The following is a 24,597-nucleotide window of genomic DNA, read 5'->3' on the forward strand; positions in this document are numbered from 1 at the left end:
GAATACAAGCTTCTGGGAGGGAAGAGACTTGACCTGTCTTGTTCGTCCCTGAATTCCCAGCATCAACAATGCTGAGTACGTAGTAGGTACTCGTTCAATTTCAACTGAACATTCTTATCCACTGTTTTGGAATGTCAAGAGGATAAGTGACTCTTCCTTCCTGTTTCCTCTCTTTAGATTAAGTTAGATGCTGCGAAAATCAAACTACCTAGACTGCCTCATGGATCCTATACGCCCACAGGAACGAGGCAGAAGGTGTTCGAGATCTGCGTCTGCGCCAACGGGAGGTTATTCCTGTCCCAGGCAGGAACCGGTTCCACCTGTCAGATAAACACAAGTGTCTGCCTGTGAGACCATCTGTAGTGGACACTGCCGGCAGCATCCAGGCCTTTTTTGGCTTTAGATCCTGGCTGCCAGCTATTTTTACTAGAACACGGAAAGCCTATCAAAGACCTTGTGTGTATGTGTGTGCGTGAGTGCGTGCGTGTGTGTATGCGTGAGTGTGTTTGCGTGTGTGGGTGGATATAAATATATATAAATATATATAAATAAATATATATATCCTCTGTATAAAATGAGGTTTCAGTACAAAAGGAACCATGGGTGACCCTGTGATATCCACTGTCATTGCTATCCCAACCCTGTCATGTACATGATAAAATCAAAACACTAATTTGGGCCCAATATTCTCCAGACCCTGCTGAATCACACAGTGTATCGACACTTACTGAATATCCCCCTACATGTTTGAGTAACAGCCTGTCTTTTCTTTTAGAGTCATCACAAGGCAGTGATGGCGGGAATTTGCAAGTCGCCCTCAGTGACTAAGACCCCTGTAGTAAAAGCAGACCCTTAGTTCCCTTTATGAGCTTTCACACAGCCAGCCATCTCCTCGCTCTTCAAGTCAAATCCCTCTAGAAGTCAGACAGAGGAACTCAGACTGGCTGTGCTACTTTGGCATCCAAATGCATCCAGGCTTTCATGGTTGTGGAATTTGGAGGATGGATTTTAGCAAAGTTTGAATGACTCTCCCAACTCCTGCTAGCCTCCTTCCTTCAAACTCGCATATTATCCCACAGTCAAAACAGGAGCTGTAAATCAGCACAAAATAGGATAACAGCTGCTCCTCAGTCGGCTGGAAGCTACTCAGAGGCCTGACAGACTAAGAATAAATGGCCGATATGTCTCTGTTTAAAGGGAAAAAAAATGGCTCAAAATCTGTTACAACCTCACTTTTGACTTTTATCCAGCGGGCTCCTACCCAAAATGATCAAGTCAATCCAAATCCTCAAGAGTGGAACCCCCTACCCCTATGAGAAGCTATTGGGAGGTGGAAGTCAAAGAGTGGCATAGGGAACAGAATTATTTTTAAATATGTTTCTGGGGACTGGTAGGTAATTTAGAGGCGCGCCTTTTATTTTTAAAGGCATGCACAAACACTCTGCCTCCAATCTTCTTACATAGTTTTTCAGTATTGGGATATTCATTTTCCTAAATTGACCATTGTTTTCTCTAAGAATAGTGACCCAAGAATCACAGCCATGCAGTACCATGTGCCCCCAGGAATGTTCATGGAATATTACTCTAGACAAGAGTCAAGTGTCTTCCTTAGAATCACTGTGTCTCCTGGTGCCCAGTGGTCCCTGCTCCCCTGCAAATGGCAGCAGCTCCCTAATTCCCGCCATCAGCTACCTCCCATCACCCCCACTTTCATCATCATGCTCCAGGGTCACCCTGGCCAGCTCTTGTGCTGGGACAGGAGATTACACCGTCTCTGTTCAAAGAGGGGGAAATGTGCCTGTGCCTTACGTCAATGCACTCAGCAAGGAGAAGCACATCCTGTTTATCTTGTTGTTACCTGTAGTTTATTTTGGGTGATTGGAGGGAAAGGGTAAAATGATGACCGGGCATCTTAAAAGCTGGTAGACAAACCAAGTGGCTGACAGATGTAGACTCCGAGGAGCCTGGAAGGGAGACATAACTGGTTTCTACCTCCCTGCATGCCACTTGGCAAGCAGTGGCCCCACTGAAGTCGTACTTGTAGGCCTGAATGGCATTTGTTTTTTCCTCAACAGGGTTCTACTTTTTCTTACTTCACAAGCAGAGGTGACATTTGCCATAGAAAATAAAAGGTTTGGTATTTTTGAGATGACACTCAAGCATCGGGGGGCTGAGATTGCACACTTGGGGGGTAAAAACAAACTGTGTGTTGCTTGGTCACTTAGCAGTCAGGGGAAGAGGGATGGTTCTAGCTTGACCAGTGGCTCTGCTGGCTTCTGGACCCCGGGCTCCCTCCAGTCACTCCTGCTCAATATCCATAGAGAAGAACTGGATTGCTTAATGATGAGACCATATGATTGTTTATTTTGCAGCATTAGGGTCTAAAAAAGAAAATGGTAAAAAAAAAAAAAAAAATCCAGTTGCTCTGGCTCAGTACTATTTATATATGTAGAATCACACTGCCAGAATCTGCATGTACCATATCCAGGGTTATTCCAAGCCAAGAAAGGCCCTCCTTGACAACTCGGAGCATCTACCCCATATCTTTCAGATCAACAGTAGTTATGAGGTCCTTTGTGGCTACATACCTGAAGACAAAGGGTTTTTGCGTTTTTGTTGGGTTTTTTTTTTTTTTAACAGAGACCATCTTTGCATTTTGTCATCTCAAGTACCTGTTCTAAGGATGACAAAGAAACAGAAGGTTCACTGAGCTCTTTCATCTAATTTTGTTCTAATCGTTAAATGAAAGTCTGAGAGGAGCACCTTGGGAATTTTATGCCAATAAAAAAGAGTGGTGTGATCCCATTTGCAAAATTTAATCCTAAAAGTACTCAAATCACAAATAGAATAAAAAGAATAATAGCAACCAAGACTAGAAATCAAGCATCTATGGGGACAGACATGATATAAAATTCTGATTTTCATCTGTGCTGAGTGACTACAATATAGGTAATGAGCAGTAAGTTTGGCATGGATTAAATTATGTATTTCACTTCAGACTTTAGAATTCGGTAAATGCATATTAAGTCCTCAATGTACATTTTTCCCCCTAACTTCCTCCGTGTCCCTGGTCATGACAAAACATTTCACCTGAATTCTGGAAAAAAAAAAATCTCTTTTACATTAAAATCTGATAATTTTAATTTATAACAATGAAATGCTTTCTAATCTTTATATACAGTATCACATCTCTCAGAATATTAAGCAGTGGGTGGCATAATGAAGAGCTTAAATGAAATTTCAATATTCTAGAAGTTCTAGTATTTAAATATTTTTCAGGAAAGTTTCATCTCCAAATGTTTAGCACCTAGTTTATTGGATATCTGCTAATAAGTTGTTAAAGCTGAGTCTTAAGAAATGACTAGTATGAAGGAGGTTTTCAAAAGCCCTTTTGGTGTCATCAGTCTAGGTGGAAACTTGATATGAAGCTTTATCTTTCTGTTACCAAGAGATAGAACCTATAAACTTGAACTGGCTTTTAACTTCATTTAGGTCAGTTTCCGTTGGTTGATTTTCATTGTATGTCCAGCACCACAGACCAAAGATTGCTTGAGCCTTGACTCTAGCACAGGGGTCAACAAACTCTGGTCCCTAAGCCAAATGGGACTCATCATCTGTTTTTGTAAATAAAGTTTTACTTTAACACAGCCACATCCATCCACTTACATGTTATGGAGAGCTGATTGCATACTGGACCAGCAGGGTCGAGTATCTGTGCCAGCAACCTCGTGGCCCAGTTACTCATGACACAGTTACTAATTGGTTTTTCAGTAAAAGTTTGCTGATGCCTGGCATAGAGGTCATGTGTAGTCTCGTCTGTGTTGGACACAGCAGGAGAGAAAGCAAGTGATAGCGGTACATTTCCAGGCATGATTGGGAGTATAAATATGTGGTTATAGAAAAGATGTTCCACCTTACATTGCACGTAAAAGATATCCACTTGTCTGAGAAACACAGGCTCACAGGATTCTTGGGAAGAAGGAAGATGGAATTAGAGAAGGGTTGAGTGAAAGAGGAAGGCTGTGATCCTCCAAAAGCTTTTCCTAGGATCCTTAATATATAGGGGTTCCTTGGGTTAGCATCATCGTATGACATGAAGTGAAGCAGGGGTCCTTTGATTTATATCTAGAATATCTTTCCTGAAGAGACTATTTCTGCAGTCTCTGCTTAGAGGTTTCTATCTCACCTTCTCATATTCCAGAAAGACACCCATTCCATGGTCCTCTGAAGAATATTTTTGACTTAACACATCTTTTTGCCATCCATCACCTCAGTTATTCACACCTACAGCAGACTTGCTCTCTTATGACTACATCAGGCCTGAAGAGTTGGCAGGACCAATAAATAATTAGAAATATTCAAAGAAATATCTTAAAATATGTAAGAAGAAAAAATATAGAATTATTTCATGAAGCTACTGCTGGGGAGTTAGAGGTCAGGGGGAAAGGCTGCCTTGATGTTGTCTTCAAGGATCTGGGTCTTTGTTCTCTGGTGTAATAGGAGTAAAGGAAAGACCTACTTTGAATTCCAAAATCTCTGCCTCTGCGTGGTAAGGCAGGTTCCTCCCAGAGATTTGTCCCTTCAGTCAGCACCCCTGTTGCTAATCCAGGACTTCATATTCAATATTGCTAAAGTAGCATCAGTTATGAATGATTCTTTGTAAGTAGTAGTATTCCTGTTAGGGAAGGAAAGGTGTTTATTTTTTTATCCACCATTTACCAGTCTCTAATCGACATTAGTTAAAGGAGTCCTTCAGCATTTTATCTGGATTCAACTAAGAGAGGATTAAATTGGCCTTCACAGGAGCAACTACATGAAAATATCGTGATTTATTTTAGGCAAAAGGTAGCCTGACGTTTGAACCAAGGAAGTAAACAGATCCATTTAAGCACTAGATCCTTATTTTTTTTTTTAAGACTCTCGGAAAGGTGAAAATCCCATTTAAGTAGGTTGTAAACATGACCCCTTTTCTCTGTTTCTCTTGCTCTGAGAAATCTTAGGCACAAAAAAGAATAACAAAGCAGTTCCTGGAATGAAACATTTGTATGGTGCCCCAGTAGCAGGTAGAGGGAAAAAGTCATAATAAAAGAAACAACCTTAGAAAACAGGCCTTTTATCTCAAAGATAAAATGTCTCTCTTTTGGTCTTTCATCACTTTTTCCTCAGTGGAAGGCTCCCCTAGTCCCAACATATTTCCATTAAAATAGTCAAAGCTACTGCACTGGGGTGTCAGATGCATCTCTTTCTTTGTGGTAATCAGAATTTCAAATTACACAGTTGCCTCTGAATTTCTCATTCACAAAGCTAAACCACTGATAAGAGATAAAGCGCTCTGAAGCCCGCTGCTTCAGCCAGCACAGCACACCGCACACATTAGCACTTTCAAAAGCAATGTGATTTCTATGGTTCTTAAAAGCTTTCTTCATAATGGAATCCTTGAAATTTCTCAAGACAGGTCTGAATGGCAAAGGGAAAAGAATTATTTGTGGGAGGTCCTCGTTTTGAGTATTGTTAGAGCACAAGAATAAAAGAAAACATCCCCTTGGGGGTGACTCATGATCCATGGGCTATTTTCTTTGGTTTTATCCCACCCCATATCTTCTTTTAAGATACTGACAGAGTAGGATATATTAGCATCTTCCCCTGGAAAAAACAGCAGTTCAAAGCATGCAACAAGAGGTGTGATGTCAGAACAGTATTAAGGATGTTAACCAAACCCATCAGTAAATAGTCTCAAACATACCAACAGCAATGCTGACTTCTTAACTTTTGCCCAACAAGTGGTAATATCAGTTCCAGCTCCAGGAGGTTTTCAACTGTACAGAGGAAAATACTATCAACAGGAAGTATTTTTAGAGTTCAAATCCAGCTGTTGCAATGGGAAACCAGAATACTATTCTAAAACACCCTGTTAGGCACGTAGACACCCTCACTAGACAGTGAAGAGATTTCACTCCATCACTGAACATGACCTAAAGTCAGACAATAAAACAAGCTGACCTCTTTCAGACAAGAGAGAAGACCTGTCTTACCTAAAATCTATTCTGCACTCCTAGACTCCTCTGGTAATCCCATTTCTTTATTGTCTTCACAGCCTAATTCTATATTTACATTATTTTGGTGAAATCAGAGACAGCTAAGATTTCCTAAATCCCAAGTTGATCCATAGGTTACAAAGGAGCAGTATAGCAAAGTACTGTCTGCGGGCAAAAGATAGTTGATGACCAAGAAGACACGGGTGCTTCTTTAGTCTCCATATTTTTATAATCCATGAAGTCCTAACATTTGGGGGGATGTCATAGTTTCTTTTGAGGATCTGAGCAAGTTGTGAACCTTCTTCTCAAATCACACCCATGAATCTTACATAAGATCAGAGAGGTCTCCTTGGACCCACAGCCTGTTCTAAAGCATGGGAAGAGCCTGGTTCTGTTTCTCCAATTATAATGATACTGTTTATGAACTAATATTCATTGAGCACTGTGCGCCAGCCACTGTGCTGCATGTTTTATATGCATCCACTTATTTCATCCTCAAAACAGTCCTTTGAGTTTGGTTCCATTATAGTTCCAATCTACAGATGTGGAAACTGAGCCTTAGGAAGGCTGGGAAACTTGCTCAGAGTCACTAGTTAGAAAAGGGCAGGGCTGGAATGCAGGTCTAACTCCAGACCACTATGCTGTGAAGTCACCAGCAGGTCAAGCTATTTGTCAAGCTGTTAAGAAACGTCTCCTACCGGTTTTTAAACTAGTCCTTCTTTTGTGGATGAGACTATAAAACTGTAGCTCCTTTCTTTCTGTCTTGTCTCATGAGTGACAGCACCCAGCACTGACAGAGAGACACCCATGGTAAAAATATAGAAGATCTGAGTAACAGAATCTGGTACCAAAAAAGAATAAAACACCAAATAGTTTGCTTTATGATTCTTGTTAAATCAGGCTCCTTCTCCTTATAAGTTCAAAGATGCCTGGGTTGTCAGCCTTACATTTAAGAATTAAACTTTAATCCTCAATGATCTATAGTTGAGGCTACACAAATAAGCATTTCTGCTCACACAACTCTCCTTCCCCTGTATTTCACTTCAAAAGACCAATGTCTTATTTTAGGTGAGCGCTTTGATACCAGTTGGCTATCATTCTTCCCTACATTTAGCTGTGGCAAGACTCCAGGAGAGAATCAAATAGAAAGGAATTCAACTGTCTGTATTTTCCCTACAAGAAAATAAGACTGGCAAGAATTCAGTTAGCACCAAGCATTCAGGACCAAGCTGGCCCCTTTGGCTGGGATAATGGTTCGAGTCTCACACCCTGTACCTGGTCAGTCATCACTAATGGTCCATAATCCCACCTACCCCACGTGCAGAATTTTTCTTACCGAAGCACTCAGGCCATCATTACCAATTGATCTGAGTTGGAAAGGGGACCCACCTGCCAATTCCTGTTGCAACAGTGGCACACTTTAACCTTGAACCTGTATAGCTGACACCCGTGTTCTGGTTTCAGCAGAGGCTGGTGGCATTCCAGTGACTAAGGGAGCAGATGTATGCATCTGAAGTTCCTTATAACTTCGTGGCTTTGGGGCACTTTCATTTTCTAAGCCAAGGGATCAGGGTTTGATCTCTAAGAGTTCAAAGACTTAAAATCATTTTGAAGAATTAACTCAGCCAGGGACAATCGGAACAGGTTAAACTGGTATGCCCTTGTGCAGCTCCTGTTAGCCTGCCCCCACCCAGAGCTTCGTAGCGGCGCAGTGGCAGAGGGTGGGTCTGTCCTGCTTTTTCTGTGTGTTCTCCACATCCCATGTCTGACCCCTGGAAGGCTACAGACAGAGCCTCTCATTGTTCCTAACACAGTCAATCCCAGTGCTAACCAGGGTCCTGTCGTGCTCCTGTGGCTCTGCCACCTCTTAAACCTTAGTAAAGGGATGAACTAAAACTGTCAAATATCCTGTTTTAGGGTAAGTCATTCAGGGATTTTCTTTTACTGATGTATGTGTCCAAACAGCAAATTAGGAAGGGATATCTTTAAAGGGTCTCATGGAACTAACATCACCAGAGCCAGCAGTCAGGTTCCCTAGCAGACACAGGAGATCTTGGCAAAGTAGAAGGAAGAGTCTGCAAACCTGAATTTGCGATGGACACAAAACTAACCTAATATATAGGTAGTGTTTGGTGAGGCAGTAATAGAGTTTGCCATCTGTTAACCGCCTACCCAGTCAAGTTTCTCTCTTTTTGAGGCCACGTTAAAGCCGAGACATGCTTCTTCAGGAGATCAGGTTTGAGAAAGGAAAGGCAGGGAAACATCCATCTCTGTGCTGGCTAAACACACTCCTGGAGAAGCCAGATTCTGGTGCTTTCATAGTAAAGATAAGGTCATAAAAGTCCTATTTGCTTGGAGATTTTGAAAAAGGAACCCCAACTCCATTTCCCTAAAGCAATTGAGTTCAGCCTTTGGATTATTTTTTTTAAACTTGGTTTTTTGTTTTTCTCTCAATTTGGGTGTGATGTAAGAAGAGCTTTTTAGTTTTGTTTTGAATAACATCAATCCTTGCACACTCTATGCAAAAATTTTGTAAGCATTGCAATAATGCTATGAATTACAAGGAACTATTTTAACTTTATTACACTTTCTGTATAAAAAATTTGTATTTAATATTATTTCAACTGCAGTCTTGTAAAATATATTAATAAAAATAATGATTGGTAAGAAGGAAAGCACCCTTGTCCACTTCTTTAGGGAATTCCACTTGCACAGTTGATGAAACAGTTACTCCTGTTGACTCCGCCACAGAAATAAATTTTAATGTTAACTTCTCTTCTCCTTCTCTTTGATCAGTGGCCTAACACGTTGTTAAGTCATTTTTTGTGTTTAGGAAGAGATTCACACAGGCTGCTTTTTGAAAGAGAGCTTATTATAAGGTAACACCTGCCTAGAACTGGGGAGTCCCCAGGACTTGGAGAAGGTAAGGGAACAGCCATCCTCTACCACTTTCCTAAAGACCTGGACAGGCTCCTTCCCCTGTAGTTCTCCACTCCTATCTCTAAATCACTGAAGAAGCCAGTCTGCTTGCTCTGCATTTTTAATCAGGATACCTTAACTCCTGGTCAGCCTATGGATCAGCCGCCTGTAAGCCAGTTGCCCATCCCCGGTCCAGTTTTTATCCTTTTCCGCAGAATACCCTAACCCTGCTTCCCAAATGGGGACAGTGTATGACAGAAGGATATCATGGCTTTACACACCACAGTCAATCCTGCATTTCAGCATCTCACTCTCCTGGCCTGCCAGAGTACCACATTTTTGAACGTACTATTCCATCCACCTCAAATGCCCTTCCAAGTCGCACCACCCTATCACAGGGTATCATCCTTCAGGATCCCATCCCCATGTCACCTTTTCTCTGTAGCCCTTATCACTCTTAAGTCCCCCATTAATTTGTTCTAACTTATTTCATGATCCTATGTTGTATTGTGATTTACCTATTTACCTGTCACCCTGAGACCCTAGAATGCTTACATCCATTTTTAAAGTTTATAATGGAGTAATGACATATGAACAGATTCCCGCAATTACATGTTAAGGTAGAGAGGTCATTTTCTCATCTAGAAAATCTAAGGCTAATTTTATTTTACATATCCAATACATGGCAGAACCCATATGCATTCCCCATTGTACTTTCATCATAAGTTACACCTCCCATCAAATTAAGCTCCTGACTACAAATGATGCTGAAGCAACATTACAGAATCCTCAAAAGGTAAAATGCTGTAGGGAAAATTTTTCTCACAAGTGAGGTACAGTAATTTTAGTACATGGTTTCCTTTTTGGGGAAAACTTACCAAAGAAATCTAAATCAAAGAGAATGAAGTCAGAGAAGTCACCATTCAAGATGCATTGGTGACAAACATGCTGAAGCATGATAAGGAAACACTAATGAGAGAGGAAGGCTGTTACTGGTGACTTGAACTAATTGACATGATTGTTAATACAAAATTACAAAACAGATGAAATACTGAGTCGCGAAAAAGAGTTCTATTCATTTTCCTTCACAGAAGGAACTCTTTTAAAGTGGCAAATAGGTATAAAACAGCAACTTTTACATTTCCTCCAACTTGACTCCTTTGAAAAAGATGTAAAAACTCTGTAGTTCAGTTAGCCACCAAGCCCCACTTTACCCAAGGAAAAGAGTCCTGGGTACAGAGCCAGGGAATGGGAGTCAGTGCAGAGAAATACATACATTTCAAGGGAAAAAAACCTGTGAATAGCATGTATGAATTTGCTTCTCCAATTAAGTTCAATGACAGGCTAATTTTAGTCTGTGCATGCTAATTTTAATTATCCTCAATAACACCAAATATTTGGTGTTTGAATCAGTTTATAGCCCCCCCGAAGACCCTCCTGACGCATCAATGGAGAACCGAAATCTGCTTTGAGACTCCCCGGCACAAGCAATTAAACATAATAATAGAATGCTTGTGAGATTATTTCAAGGAAAAACTTAGAATGTAAAATGGGTAGATATAATGTGAGAATACTACCATCCAAAGTATGGTGTATTTTCATTGAAAGTAAGCATTTTGGGATGGCAAAGTTGAGGACAGTGGATATTAAATCAAGGTAGAAACTGTAACATGAAATCATCTAATTTAATCTATTAAAAGACCAAGTCAAGAACTGCACTTAAAAACTTGGTGGGCAAAATTAACCTATAAAACTTAAATAAGAAGAAAATATTTTACAGTAGACTTCATGGTAAAAAGTATTAGGGGACCTTAATTATGATGATATATAATGATAAAGTTCCTGTCTTGCTGACTGTATATAATTAAACCATTATGCTGAACAGGAAAGTAACAAAAACCCCAAATCCACAACTTTGAAGTATAAGAATAAGGAAAATAGTTGACAAATATAAGTGCTCTTTATAACTTACAAATTGGAAAACCATTATACATATAAAACACATACACTCCCCTTATGCATGTCATCATAAAAACTTCCCTTTGTCCCATGATCATATAAAATAAATATCTGTAAATGAAAACATTTAAAAAAAACTCTTCATTCTATATTCTCTGAAAGTAGAAATGGATGGTATATTTAACATAAAACCCTAGGAATTTCAGATTGAAATATATTTTCCTAACTAATTAGTGATTAGCCTATTTAAAGAATGAAAAACTCTACAAAGTATGCTGTTTGGCCAAAGCAGTCTTCTGGCATGATAAACTTATCATATATTTTACATATAATATATATGCATAAACATTCATAAATTTATGCATAAAGAAAAACTACCATAGATTTGCTGTAACCTATGCTTAAAAATGTAAAGATTTGGAGAGACAAATATAAAATTAAGAGACCAACTCTTAGCTGAACAGACTAAAATTGATATTTTTTATCTCCAACTTATTTTACAAGTTTAACAAAATTCCAATCAAAATCCCAACAGAAATTTTCTTGAAAGTAAAAAATAATTCTAAATTTTATCAGGCAAAATTATTTTTTTTTAAGTCAAGGAACATTGCATACAAAAAGCCACTAAAGTGATGTAAACCTAACAGGCTATTTAAAAGCACAAAATAGCAGTGATGAAGATAGCCATATTTCAGAAACAAAAGAGAAAGATCATTGCACTTGGCATTATTTCCCTACCAAGAAAATACCCTCTCCTTTCTTCATCCTGGCTTACCCCAGCTCACCTTCTAAGACCTGGTTCAGACATCTTCCCTCTCAGAAGTTTTCTCTGACTTGCTTCTCGGTGGAGTGAGCAACACTTTGTACCCTCAGGGAACTCTGAACAAACCTCTATCAAGGCCTCCCTTATACCAAAGCAACCTGTCAATTCTACTCATGCCACTAGAATGAGAACTCAAGAACAAAGGCACAGCCTCCTCAGCATTTTACCACCTAACCTAACCGAGTGTCAGGTACATAAACAGAAATGGTTGAACAGACCAGAAAACTCAGAAATAGACTCAAGTGAATTTGTCTTATATCAATGTATCACTTCAATCTACTTTTTATTCTTAAGCACTCCAAAACAGAGAGCAAGAACAAGATGGTGAATTCTGCACTCAACATACAAGTGAGCAGCCTTGACAATGAAACAAATAGCTGCAGATATGAACTACTAATGAGGTGCCAGGGAAACAGGTAGCTGGAATGCCATTACAAACCAATAGAACAAGTGCTATCTGATTGTTACTAGGGAAACCGATCAGCAATTGTTTTGGTGAGGGTAGGGAGGGGAAGTTTCAGATTCCCCCCTAAAATACCTCTAGTGGGTCGGAATGAAATATCTTTATTCATCTAGTATCAACTGAATCTTTATTCTCCTCTAAATGAGTAACACACACTCCTTTCTCTTGACTGTCTCAAGAGTCTAGCAGGATAAACAGAGATCTAAAAAGGCCAACTATCACGAAATGTGTAAAAGATAAAAATAATAGGAAACTGACAAGCAACCAACCTATGATGTGAGGAAGAATGACAACAGAAATTGCCAAGAAGAAAGACTAACATATTCAAATACACAGTTCTCTAAGTTCCTGCCTTCCCCACACCACACCTCACAGAGAACTATTTTTAAAACAGTAAAAAACAACAGGGCTTCTCAGGTGCCACTAGTGGTAAAGAACCCACCTGTCAACACAGGAGACACAAGAGATGTGGGTTCGATCCCCGTGAAGGGAAGATCCCATGGAGTAGGACATGGCAACCCACTCTAGTATTCTTGCCTGGAGAATCTCATTGACAGAGGAGCCTGGCAGGCTAGAGTCCATGGGGTCACAAAGAGTCGGACATGTCTGAGCACACAGAGAGCTCTTTTTAAAATAGTAAAATAATAGCATTAAATAAGAGAAATGGTTAAAAGTTATGTGTTTTTAGGAACCCATGCAAGTTAATAAAGAACCCAGACATCACTAATAAGCAATAATTAGTAATAAGCAAGTAATCCACACAGGTTGGTCACGGAAGAAAAGTTATGACCAACCTAGACAGCATATTAAAAAGTAGAGACATCACTTTGCCAACAAAAGTCCATCTAGTCAAAACTATGGTTTTCCCAGCAGTCATGTATGGATGTGAGAGTTGGACTATAAAGAAAGCTGAGCTCCGAAGAATTGATGCTTTTGAACTGTGGTGTTGGAGAAGACACTTGAGAGTCCCTTGGACAGCAAGGAGATCAAACCAGTCCATCCTAAAGGAAATCAGTCCTGGGTGTTCATTGGAAGGACTGATACTGAAGCTGAAGCTCCAATACTTTGGCCACCTGATGCAAAGTACTGACTCCTTGGAAAAGTACTGACCCTGATGCTGGGAAAGATTGAAGGGGGGAAGAGAAGGAGATGACAGAGGATGAGATGGTTGGATGGCATCACTGACTCAAAGGACATGAGTTTGAGTAAGCTCCAGGAATTGGTGATGGACAGGGAAGCTTGGCATGCTGCAGTCCATGGGGTTGCAAAGAGTCAGATATGACTGAGCAACTGAACTGAACTGATTGAACTGATAATCCACACAAACAAAAATACACCCTTTTTTCCTTCTAAAACATTGGAAGATGTAACAGAGAATAAAAGAAAAACAAAAGAACCTGCCTATCTTTTCTATCCAAAAAAAAAAAAAAAAAGTGAGACATGTATCTCAACATTGGTGCACTGGACATTGGCAAAAATTTTCAAAAAGTAATTTACCAATATTTTTAATGAGTCATAAAAATCTTCATAAATTTGGCCCAGTAATCCCATCTTCCTCCAAGCAACAATATTTAAATTGGAAAAACGTGTTTAGTGACAGTGATAAATAAACACTGCAATAGGATTTAAAGATGGGAAAAAATAGCAGCACTACCTAACCAGTTGAAAGGAAAGACTAACAGACCATGGTTGGTTCAACTTGATGGAATATCTTTAAAGGGGTTATGAGGAGTTTCCAGTAAAGCAAGATGCAATGTTGAGTGTGTAAAATGATTTATACACCTGACTCAAGACTTCCAAGAAACTGAAGGTGGCTTATTTAGATAGTGGTACTGTAGGCATAGTTTTCTTATTATCATTCCTGCGTTTATGTTTGTATAATGAACTTTTCAAAAAAGACTAGTATCTGCTCTTTATCTATAAAACAGATTTCATCACACACACTTTGACACTACCAAAAATCTACATGAAGGAAAACATATAGGCCAAAATTGTTTATGCAGTGTTGTTTATTTTTGTTAAAAATTTGGAATTTGCCTTTTCCCAACAATAGGGTTAATAAATCATGGTACATTCAATTCATGGACTATTATAAATGTTAAAATAATTTTAGAAACCATAGGGCAAAATAAAATAAGTCAAAAGACCTAAAATTACATGAAAAATAATTACAGCTATATGAACATACATATACACATATATATATATAAATATATACATATATACAAAAATATATACATATATATAAATATATATGTATTGTTAAGGATGAAAAGGAACCACTGATAATTTTAAGTTACATTAAGGTGATGTGAATACGGTTGAATATTTCTGTTTTCCTAAACTCTTTTTAAACATGGTGATTTTATAACTGTTAATTTTGTAAAGTGAATGAACAGAAATCTCTTTCAAATTTCACCAAAAAAATTATTAACTTAAAATTTTTAGTCCATTTTTTCAACTCAGCCAATGGGTCAAATTTGAAAAGACCTCTGAACAAAGAGAACACCTAGGGATCTAAGGTGGTCTCTCCTTCCATTTCACATTTTCTCATTTTTTCATAAGATCTTTGAAAATGTTCTTCTGGGCCCTGTGATGGTTACAAAGCTTGACTACAGATTTGACATCAAAGAACAGACCACACATCTAAGCTCTATTTGGGCACCAAGGTTGTAGGAACTTGGCTCCCCTACTGGACTTCAAGTAAGGACCAGGTAAGGAAGGATCCAACCCTTTCCCCTTTCAAGAGACTTGAAGGTGGAACCCAAGGAAAACTTTTACCACAACTTGACCTTTATAGCTACCTTAAATTGTGAGAGTGATAATTGATGCAGCCCAGTCTTGGAGACTCTTTTTGATCATCTGATCACTTCTCTCTTCATTTACTCTCTTCCCTCAAACTCTCCCTCAACCTCCTGCTGCCTCGATAGTCTAGGATTGTTTTGTCAAGGTAGACCTTATAGCCCATAATTTCAAGTGGTTTCATATAGCCTTAGTACATCTTTAATCCCTCCCTCCCATGATTTCTAGGCTTCAGAACATACTCCCCTTAGTTCCCATGATACTGCAATGCATGACTCCTCCTTCAACAACAGATTACTCCTCTTTATAAAAGACTTCATCATAAGTAATCCACCAAGGTCTTCAGATCCCAATAATTAATCCCTTCTCCAGTACTATGGGGCTTCCCTGGTGGCTCAGATGGTAAAGAATATGCCTGCAGTGAATGAGACCCGCAAAAGATCCCACTCCAGTACTCTTGCCTGGAGAATTCCATGGACAGAGTCTGGCAGGCTATAGTCCATGGGGTCGCAAAAAGTTGGACGCAATTGAATGACTAACACTTCCAGTATTATAGACAGTTACCACGGGGGTTCTTCTTTACCTTTTAAAAGCGAATTATCTGTCAGATTCTATAATCTGACCCAACTAGTTTTTATTCCTTAATCTTTCCTTCTATAGTCAAGTGAGTATTTGCCAATAAAATTATGCTTCTCAGCAAGAAAAGAGTTTAACATATGATGGTGGGTATAGACACTGAGGAAGGGCATTGGTTTTGCTGTCAACCAGTCCTGTGTCTGAGCTAGACCAGTGTCTAAGACCAGGTTCCCTCATAAAGAAGGCCAGTAATTATAACCTCAATTATATGGGTTCCTGAAAACTTTATCCATCTCCTTTAAGTTCTTCTGTAGTTTTCCTTAACATCGTGTGTATAATTTACTCTTTTCCTTGAAAAAAGAATATTTCTTCTCTTGAGCCTCTTCCTTTTTTTCCTGTCTTGCTATATTTTGCATACCAACATAGTCTCCTGTAATACATACAATCCAAAAGTATTCTCTCAACCCTGCTCACCTCAAGAAAATTTACCACCCAAATCTTGCAAACAGTCTATACTATTTCAACTTTCACACTTACAAATATTCTCCAGGATATGATTACAAAACTTTCACAGGACTAGAAAGAAACACACGCCTGAAGGGCACAGCAAAATCCTGTGCACAACAGAACCCAGGGAAAAGGAGCAGTGACCCCAAAAGAGACAGGGTCAGACCTGCCTCTGAGTGTTTGAGGGTCTCCTACGGAGATGTGTCGACAGTGGCCTGCTTCAGGGACAGGCATACTGCCAGCAGCAGTCCTGGGAGGCACACGTTGGCATAAGTCCTTGTGGAGGTTGCCTTTAGCCCTATCATAGAGCCTATAGACTCTAGGACTGGGTTACCTCAGGCCAAACAACTAAGAGGGAGCACAGCCCCATTCATCAGCAGAAATTTTTATTAAAGATTTGCTGAGCATGACTCTGCCCACCAGAGCAAGACCCAGATTACTCCATAGCTAGTCCCTCCCATCAGGAAGCTTGCACAAGCCTCATCCTCAACCATCAGAGGACAGACAGAAGAAGCAAGAACTACAATCTAATGGCCTTTAGAACAAAAACGACAATCACAGACAGACAACCAAAATGATGACATGGATTACAGCCTTGTGTAACTCAATGAAGCTATGAGCCATGCCATGTAGGACCACCCAAGACAGATGGGTTATGGTGGAGCATCCTGACAAAACTAGGTACACTGGAGAAGGCAATGCAAACCACTTCAGTACTGTTGCCTCAAGAACCCCAAGAACAATATGAAAAGGCAAAAAGACATGCCACCAGAAGATAAGTCCCTCAGGTTAGTAGGTATTCAATATGCTACTGAGGAAGAGCAGAGAAATAGCTCTGGAAAGAATTAAGAGGTTGGGCCAGAGCAAAAACAATGCTCAGTTCTGGATATGTCTGTGTAAAAGTAGTCCAGTGCTATAAAGAATAATATTGCATAGGATCCTGGAATGTTAGGTCCATGAATTAAGGTAAACTGGATGTGGTCAAGCAGGAGATGGCAAGAATGAATATTGACATTTTAGGAATCAGTGAACTAAAATGGATGTAAATGAATTTATTTCACATGACCGTTATATCTATGACTATGGGCAAGAATCCCTTAGAAGAAATGGAGTAGCCCTCATAGTCAACAAATGAGTCTGAAATGCAGTACTTGGGTACAATCTCAAAAATGACAGAATGATATTGGTTCGTTTCCAAGACCAACCATTCAGCATCACAGTAATCCAAGTCTATGCCCCAACCACTAAAGCCAAAGAAGCTGAAGTTGAACACAAGACCTTTTAAAACTAACACCAAAAAAAGATGTCCTTTTTGTCATAGGGGATTGGAATGCAAAAGGAGGAAGTCAATAGATACCTGGAGTAACAGGCAAGTTTGACCTTAAGTACAAAATGAAGAAGAGCAAAGGGTAACAGAGTTTTGCCAAGAGAATGCATTGGTCAATGAGTACCCAAACTGCAGCCACGAAATTAAAAGACATTTCCTTCTTGGAAGAAAAGCTATGACAAAACTAGACAGCATATTAACATGTTTTTCCAGTAGTCATGTAGGGATGTGAGAGTTGGAGTATAAAGAAGGCTGAGTGTCAAAGCAATGATGCTTTTTTTTTTTTTTAATATATTTTTTTTAAATTTTTAAAATTTTAAAATCTTTAATTCTTACATGCATTCTCAAACATGAACCCCCCCTCCCACCTCCCTCCCCATAACATCTTTCTGGGTCATCCCCATGCACCAGCCCCAAGCATGCTGCATCCTGCGTCAGACATAGACTGGCGATTCAATTCACATGATAGTATACATGTTAGAATGTCATTCTCCCAAATCATCCCACCCTCTCCCTCTCCCTCTGAGTCCAAAAGTCCGTTATACACATCTGTGTCTCTTTCCCTGTCTTGCATACAGGGTCGTCATTGCCATCTTCCTAAATTCCATATATATGTGTTAGTATACTGTATTGGTGTTTTTCTTTCTGGCTTACTTCACTCTGTATAATCGGCTCCAGTTTCATCCATCTCAACAGAACTGATTCAAATGAATTCTTTTTAACGGCTGAGTAATACTCCATTGTGTATATGTACCACTGCTTTCTTATCCATTCATCTGCTGATGGACATCTAGGTTGTTTCCATGTCCTGGCTATTATAAACAGTGCTGCGATGAACATTGGGGTACATGTGTCTCTTTCAATTCTGGTTTCCTCAGTGTGTATGCCCAGAAGTGGGATTGCTGGGTCATAAGGTAGTTCTATTTGCAATTTTTAAGGAATCTCCACACTGTTCTCCATAGTGGCTGTACTAGTTTGCATTCCCACCAACAGTGTAGGAGGGTTCCCTTTTCTCCACACCCTCTCCAGCATTTATTGCTTGCAGATTTTGGATCGCAGCCATTCTGACTGGTGTGAAGTGGTACCTCATTGTGGTTTTGATTTGCATTTCTCTAATAATGAGTGATGTTGAGCATCTTTTCATGTGTTTGTTAGCCATTCGTATGTCTTCTTTGGAGAATGGATTGGAAGAATCAATATAGTGAAAATGAGTATACTACCCAAAGCAATTTACAAATTCAATGCAATCCCTATCAAGCTACCAGCCACATTTTCACAGAACTAGAACAAATTATTTCAAGATTTGTATGGAAATACAAAAAACCTCGAATAGCCAAAGCAATCTTGAGAAAGAAGAATGGAACTGGAGGAATCAACTTGCCTGACTTCAGGCTCTACTACAAAGCCACAGTCATCAAGACAGTATGGTACTGGCACAAAGACAGACATATAGATCAATGGAACAAAATAGAAAGCCCAGAGATAAATCCACACACATATGGACACCTTATCTTTGACAAAGGAGGCAAGAATATACAATGGAGTAAAGACAATCTCTTTAACAAGTGGTGCTGGGAAAACTGGTCAACCACTTGTAAAAGAATGAAACTAGATCACTTTCTAACACCGCACACAAAAATAAACTCAAAATGGATTAAAGATCTAAATGTAAGATCAGAAACTATAAAACTCCTAGAGGAGAACATAGGCAAAACACTCTCAGACATAAATCACAGCAGGATCCTCTATGATCCACCTCCCAGAATTCTGGAAATCAAAGCAAAAATAAACAAATGGGATCTAATTAAAATTAAAAGCTTCTGCACAACAAAGGAAAATATAAGCAAGGTGAAAAGACAGCCTTCTGAATGGGAGAAAATAATAGCAAATGAAGCAATGATGCTTTTGAACCGTAGTGCTGGAAAAGACTCTTGAGAGTCCCTTGGACAGCAAGGATATCAAACCAGTCAATTCTAAATGAAATCAATCCAGAATATTCACTGGAAGGACTGATGCTGAAGGTAAAGCTCTAGTACTTTGGCTACCTGATGCAAGAGCCGACTCATTGGAAAAGACTATGATGTTGGGAAAGATTGAAGGCAGGAGGAGAAGGGGACAAAAGAGGATAAGATGGTTGGATGGTATCACTGACTCAATGGACATGCAGGAGGAGAAGGGGATGAAAGAGGATGAGATGGTTGGATGGTATCACTGACTCAATGGACATGAATTTGAGCAAACTCTGGCAGATGGTGAAGGACAGGGAAGCCTGATGTGCTGCAGTCCATGGGGTCACTAAGAGTCAGACATGACTTAGCAACTGAACAAAAATTTTTGTCTTTAGGTCTAATTATACTGATCTCTAAAATGGTCACCACTGACCTCCTAGTGGTCAAATCAGTCAGCATTCCAGTAACTATTTCTCCATTCTGACTCCATGCAGTTCAGAGTCCATACTCAAAGACTGTGATGATGGCTACTCATCACCCAATTACCTGTCCAATTTCCTTCTAGAACCCCATGTGGCTCAGGCATCTAGCCTGGCCCATGACATCCACATGACCCCAGGAAACATGAACTTCACCAATAAATAATGGATAAATTAAGCCAGAGGGCTCATAACTCCATTTTTATTTTCCATTTTGATGAACATTTAGTGATTTCACAGTATCTCAGAAAGATCTCTGACATACGTTTCAAAATTTGCATTACTGATTTCATTCCTCTGACAGATCTATCGAGATTCTGATAGTTATAAAAACATTTCCACAGAGAAACAGAAAGGCACCCACAACCAACTCTTTTACCAGGATGGTGAGTTTATATCACCACCCTTGCCTCCTACTTTCTCCTTTCCTTTGAGTCTTCCTTTAGGTCTTGTTTTGTTTTGGATATCCATCAATCTTTCTTTGTTTATACAATGAGCACAGTTGGCAAAAAGGCAGTGACCTTTCTCTTATGCTTTTCCTGCCTCTGCCAAATAGGTCTTCGTATGAATTGCCAAATAATCCTTTAAAATTATCCCCCTTAATTGTCACAATAACTTTATAAATTAGGGCACAAATGGGGACTTAGTGACTATCCAGTGTATATGCCCAGCAGAGGAAGATGTAGAGTCTCTTCAGTGCATTTCCATTTACTGGGCACCAACCACATAAAGGGGGCTCCAGGCCCACGTGCCACTGCTCCTTCAAACTGCGGCAAATCAACCTTGTTTCCTTTCTGGCCAGTAGTTAGTTATTTGTGACTGTGATAAGCCTTGAGCCTGAAAAATGAAGGTGTCCACTGAACGACCTCCACTAGCCCTCCCATCGGGTAATTTCACATAGTGCTCTGTATACTATTTCTCAACTGTGACCAGTTCTGAATGGAACAGGATCAGCCCACCCATTCATTGACCAATTATTTAAAGAACATGTGTTGAGTGCTGGCCATGCTTCGGGGTGTTTGAGGATTAAAATAAACAAGGCAGACATGCCTCCATCATCATGGAGTTTATGGTCTAGTAGGAAGGGGCAATGCAAAAATATATAATATCGATAATTTCCAGATATTTTACAATCAATTTCTATGACATAATATAGTAATAGAATTAAACTTCTCACTGAGGATGGTGACATCTGAGCTGAGATTTGATAAGAAGTTAGGCACACAAAGAACTAAGAGAAGGGCGCCTCAGCAGAGGAAACAGAAGTTCTTAGAAAAGTGAAGCAGGTAATTAATTTCATTACTTAAAAAGACTGAACATTAAAATACTTTGCTCTTCTTCAGTTTCTTCTGTGAATGTGACATATGGAACATAATTGCTGTCTTTTACCTTTTTACCTGCTGGAAGAGTCTGAATAGTATCCTTCCCTCCAGGAAAGAATGCTTTTTTTTAGCTACTAAGGATGGCTTCCTTGATTAACCTTCAAGGTTTGTAATAAAAAGCAAACAAAGGGTACAAGGGGATGCCTTTGAGGCTAACAAGAAGGGTGAGTACAGAAAACCTGTGAGATTAATAAGGAGGAGACAGAGGTCAGTAGTAGCAGACAATTTGCACCACACCATGCCAGGGAGGGACCAAAATTTCCAGAAACATGTTATGCCATACCAGAGATTGGAGGCTGGAATCCAGGGACCAGAGGCCCCCACTTAGCGAAGATTCCTATGCTTCCACATCCAGTCAAGATGATGTAATGAGCTTACATTTTAATGCCCACACTCTGTTCTAAATACTTTTCAAGTGGTAAGATGGTCTCTAAAAAGAACATAAATATAATATTAAAGCAGAAACTGATAAAAATTCAAAGACTGAGACTAAAGCTTTTGAGTTCTTAATGCCCAGAAACAGAGGTTGTCTGTGGGCAGTATACTCACTGCTTAAAATTAAGGAGGGTAGGATGCACGAGGAAGGGAAAATGCTTGCAGTTGACCAGCTGCCTGCACAACAGGTAATGAGCAACTTCCTGCCTACAGAACAAAGAGAATAGATAAAGCCTCATTACCAGTACCTGGAAGTGTCCAAAGTTCCCCTGATGTTGCTCTGGGGGAGAAGACTTGGAAAGTAATGTAAACTTAGTTTTTCTATATTCAGGACTCTTGCAGGCTCTAGACAACTTAGATTTTTTAAAAAAAATAAAATTTTCAGTCAAAGAAAGGCATCAAAAAATAAATCTGAAGCTAAGGGGAGTGGTGTGAAATCCAAAATATATGTGAAACTGGCTACCCAGGTAGCACTAGTGGTGAGAAACCCACCTTCCAATGCAGGAGACATAAGAGACGTGGGTTCGATCCTTGGGTCAGTAAAATGCCCTGAAGTAGGAAATGGCAACCCACTCCTGTCTTCTGGTTTGGAGAATCCCTTGGACAGAGGAGTTTGGTGGGCTGCCATCCATGGGGTTGCAAAGAGTCAGGACACTACTGAAGAAACTTAGCACGTACACACAATACTAAATGGGCAAGCAATAAGGCCACAGCTTAAAAAATTCAATCCAGATGAACTAATATTATAGAATCGTCTGGAAAAGATGTTTAAGTAGTTAATCTTCAAAAACATCTTTAAAATGGGAAAACAGATATGAAGCAGAACTTCTATGAAAGTATCAGGTAGAACTTTTGGAAATAAAAAGTAGTCACTGACTGAAATAAACAGTTAATGGAAAAGATAAACTCTATCAGAAGGGGAATTAGGAAATTGAACATTAGTATTAAATAGACTGCAGCATGAAAAGGAATAACTCTTAAAGTATTAAGAGAGATGGAGATTAGGTACAGAGGTACCAGTATATGTCTAATTGAAATGTCAGAAAAATAGAAGATATGTTGGAGAAGGAATATTTAAAAAGATATACTAAAGATTTTCTAGAAAAAAAGCAAGAGTTATCAATTTTAACATACAGAGTACTGCACAAGATAAATAAAAATAAATTTATAAATAGACATATTTAAATAAAAGTGCCAAAATTATGTATAAAGAGAAAATCTTAAAGGCTATCTGAGAAAGGGAAATGTGCTATTACCCACAAGGAGATAACAATGAATAAATTACCACCAGCTTGTATCATTAAAAGTTCAAGGGAAACTTGAACTCAAGGGATGTGATTATCAAGATAAAATGGTATATTCAGTTAAATCATTAGATATAGAGCAGGAAAAAAATTAATTTGCACACACACTGTATTGGATGTATATACACACACATATAGGATGATGGGAAACCCTCTGGAAGACCTCTAGAAAAACTACCAACCGATGAACTCATAGAATAATAAAAGTTACCATAGGAGGATTTAAAAAGGCTGGTGCACAGGGATGATCCAGAGAGATGATATGGGGTGGGAGGTGGGAGAAGGGTTCAGGATTGGGAACTCATGTATACCCGTGGCTGATTCACGTCAATGTATGGCAAAACCAATACAGTATTGTAAAGAAAAATAAATATATATTAAAATTAAAAAAAAAAGAAAGTAAAAAAAAGGCTCAGAGAATAGTTGATTCAATTACAAAATGGCTAAAGAATTCAAACAAACATTTCTCCAAACAGGATATAAAACTGAACAGAAAGCACTAGAAAAGATGTTCAGTTTAATTAGTCATTAGGGAAATGTACACCAAAACCTACAACGAGATACTTTGCCACACCTAATAGAATGGCTTTAATAAACAGACAAAACCAAGTATTTGTAATGATGTGGGGAAATTACTGGTGGGATGGCACCTTGGAAAGTATTGACACTTTGGTGGTTTCTTAAAACATATAGTACATATTCTATAAAGGAATATTATTTGACAATAAAACAGAATGAATTACTGATACAAGTTACAACATATATGAATGATGAAAACATTATGATAGATGAAAGAAGCAAGACACAAAAGGCCCAAAATCACATGATTCCATTTATACGAGATGTCCAAAATAGGCAAATATATAGAAGCAGAAGTTAGTCCATGGTTGATAGAGGTCAGTGAAATGGAGAAAGAAGAGAGATCGCTGATGTACATGGGGTTTCTTTTTGAGGTAATTAAAATATTATGGAATTAGATGGTGGTGATGATTGCACAACTCTGTGAATGTACTAAAACTACAAAACTGTTCACTTCAGAAGTGTGAATCTTGTGCTTTGTGATTTATCTCTCAATAAAATTATGGTTCAAAAAAGTTTGAGGGTGGTTGGCTATAGGTAAAATAGTGTTTATATGGAAATGCATGATCTTAATGGTATGTAACAGAAAACAAGAAATCTACCTTAAGAAGTTAGAATAAGAAAAGCAAATCAAACTTAAAGAAATATAGAAATAGAAATCAAAAAAGTAGATAAAAACATACACAAAAAAATCAGAAAAGTTTTTTTCTCTGAAAAGATTAATAAATTGATAACCCCTTACAAAATCCATCAAGGAAGAAAGAGAGAAAACACAAATTAACAATATTTAAAGAAACATAGTTTATTATTACAGAGTCTCCAGGCATGAGAAAGTTCACAAGAGGATATTATAAATGACTTTATACCAATAGATTTGACTATCTTAGTGAAATGGAATATTCCTCAAAAATGCAATTTACCAAAGTTGACAAAAAGAAATAAAATTCTGAGAAACTAAATATCTTAAAGAGGTTGAATTCATTATTTGAAACTTCCTAAGAATTCTCAAGGCCCAGAATTTTTCACCAGTGAATTCTTCTAAACATCAAAGCAATAAC

At 38.9% G+C, this 24,597-nt stretch overlaps 1 protein-coding gene and 1 long non-coding RNA gene across 8 annotated transcripts in view; one reads left to right on the plus strand and one right to left on the minus strand.

The window, feature by feature from the left end:
* The window catches only part of SGCD (sarcoglycan delta), a 1,058,523-nt gene extending 1,049,813 nt beyond the window's left edge, over positions 1 to 8,710 (plus strand). For all 5 annotated transcript variants that reach the window (XM_060415950.1, XM_042250671.2, XM_060415951.1 and 2 more), the window contains one exon: positions 178 to 8,710. In XM_060415950.1, the coding sequence (XP_060271933.1) occupies positions 178 to 351 (174 nt within the window). In that variant the 3' untranslated portion in view covers positions 352 to 8,710. The remainder of the gene's footprint in view (positions 1 to 177) is intronic.
* The window catches only part of LOC105611754 (uncharacterized), a 206,166-nt gene that overhangs the window by 39,809 nt on the left and 141,760 nt on the right, over positions 1 to 24,597 (minus strand). The gene's annotated exons all lie outside the window — the stretch shown is intronic.

This window comes from Ovis aries, chromosome 5 (assembly GCF_016772045.2).
Source record: "Ovis aries strain OAR_USU_Benz2616 breed Rambouillet chromosome 5, ARS-UI_Ramb_v3.0, whole genome shotgun sequence".
NCBI classification, from domain to species: domain Eukaryota; kingdom Metazoa; phylum Chordata; class Mammalia; order Artiodactyla; family Bovidae; genus Ovis; species Ovis aries.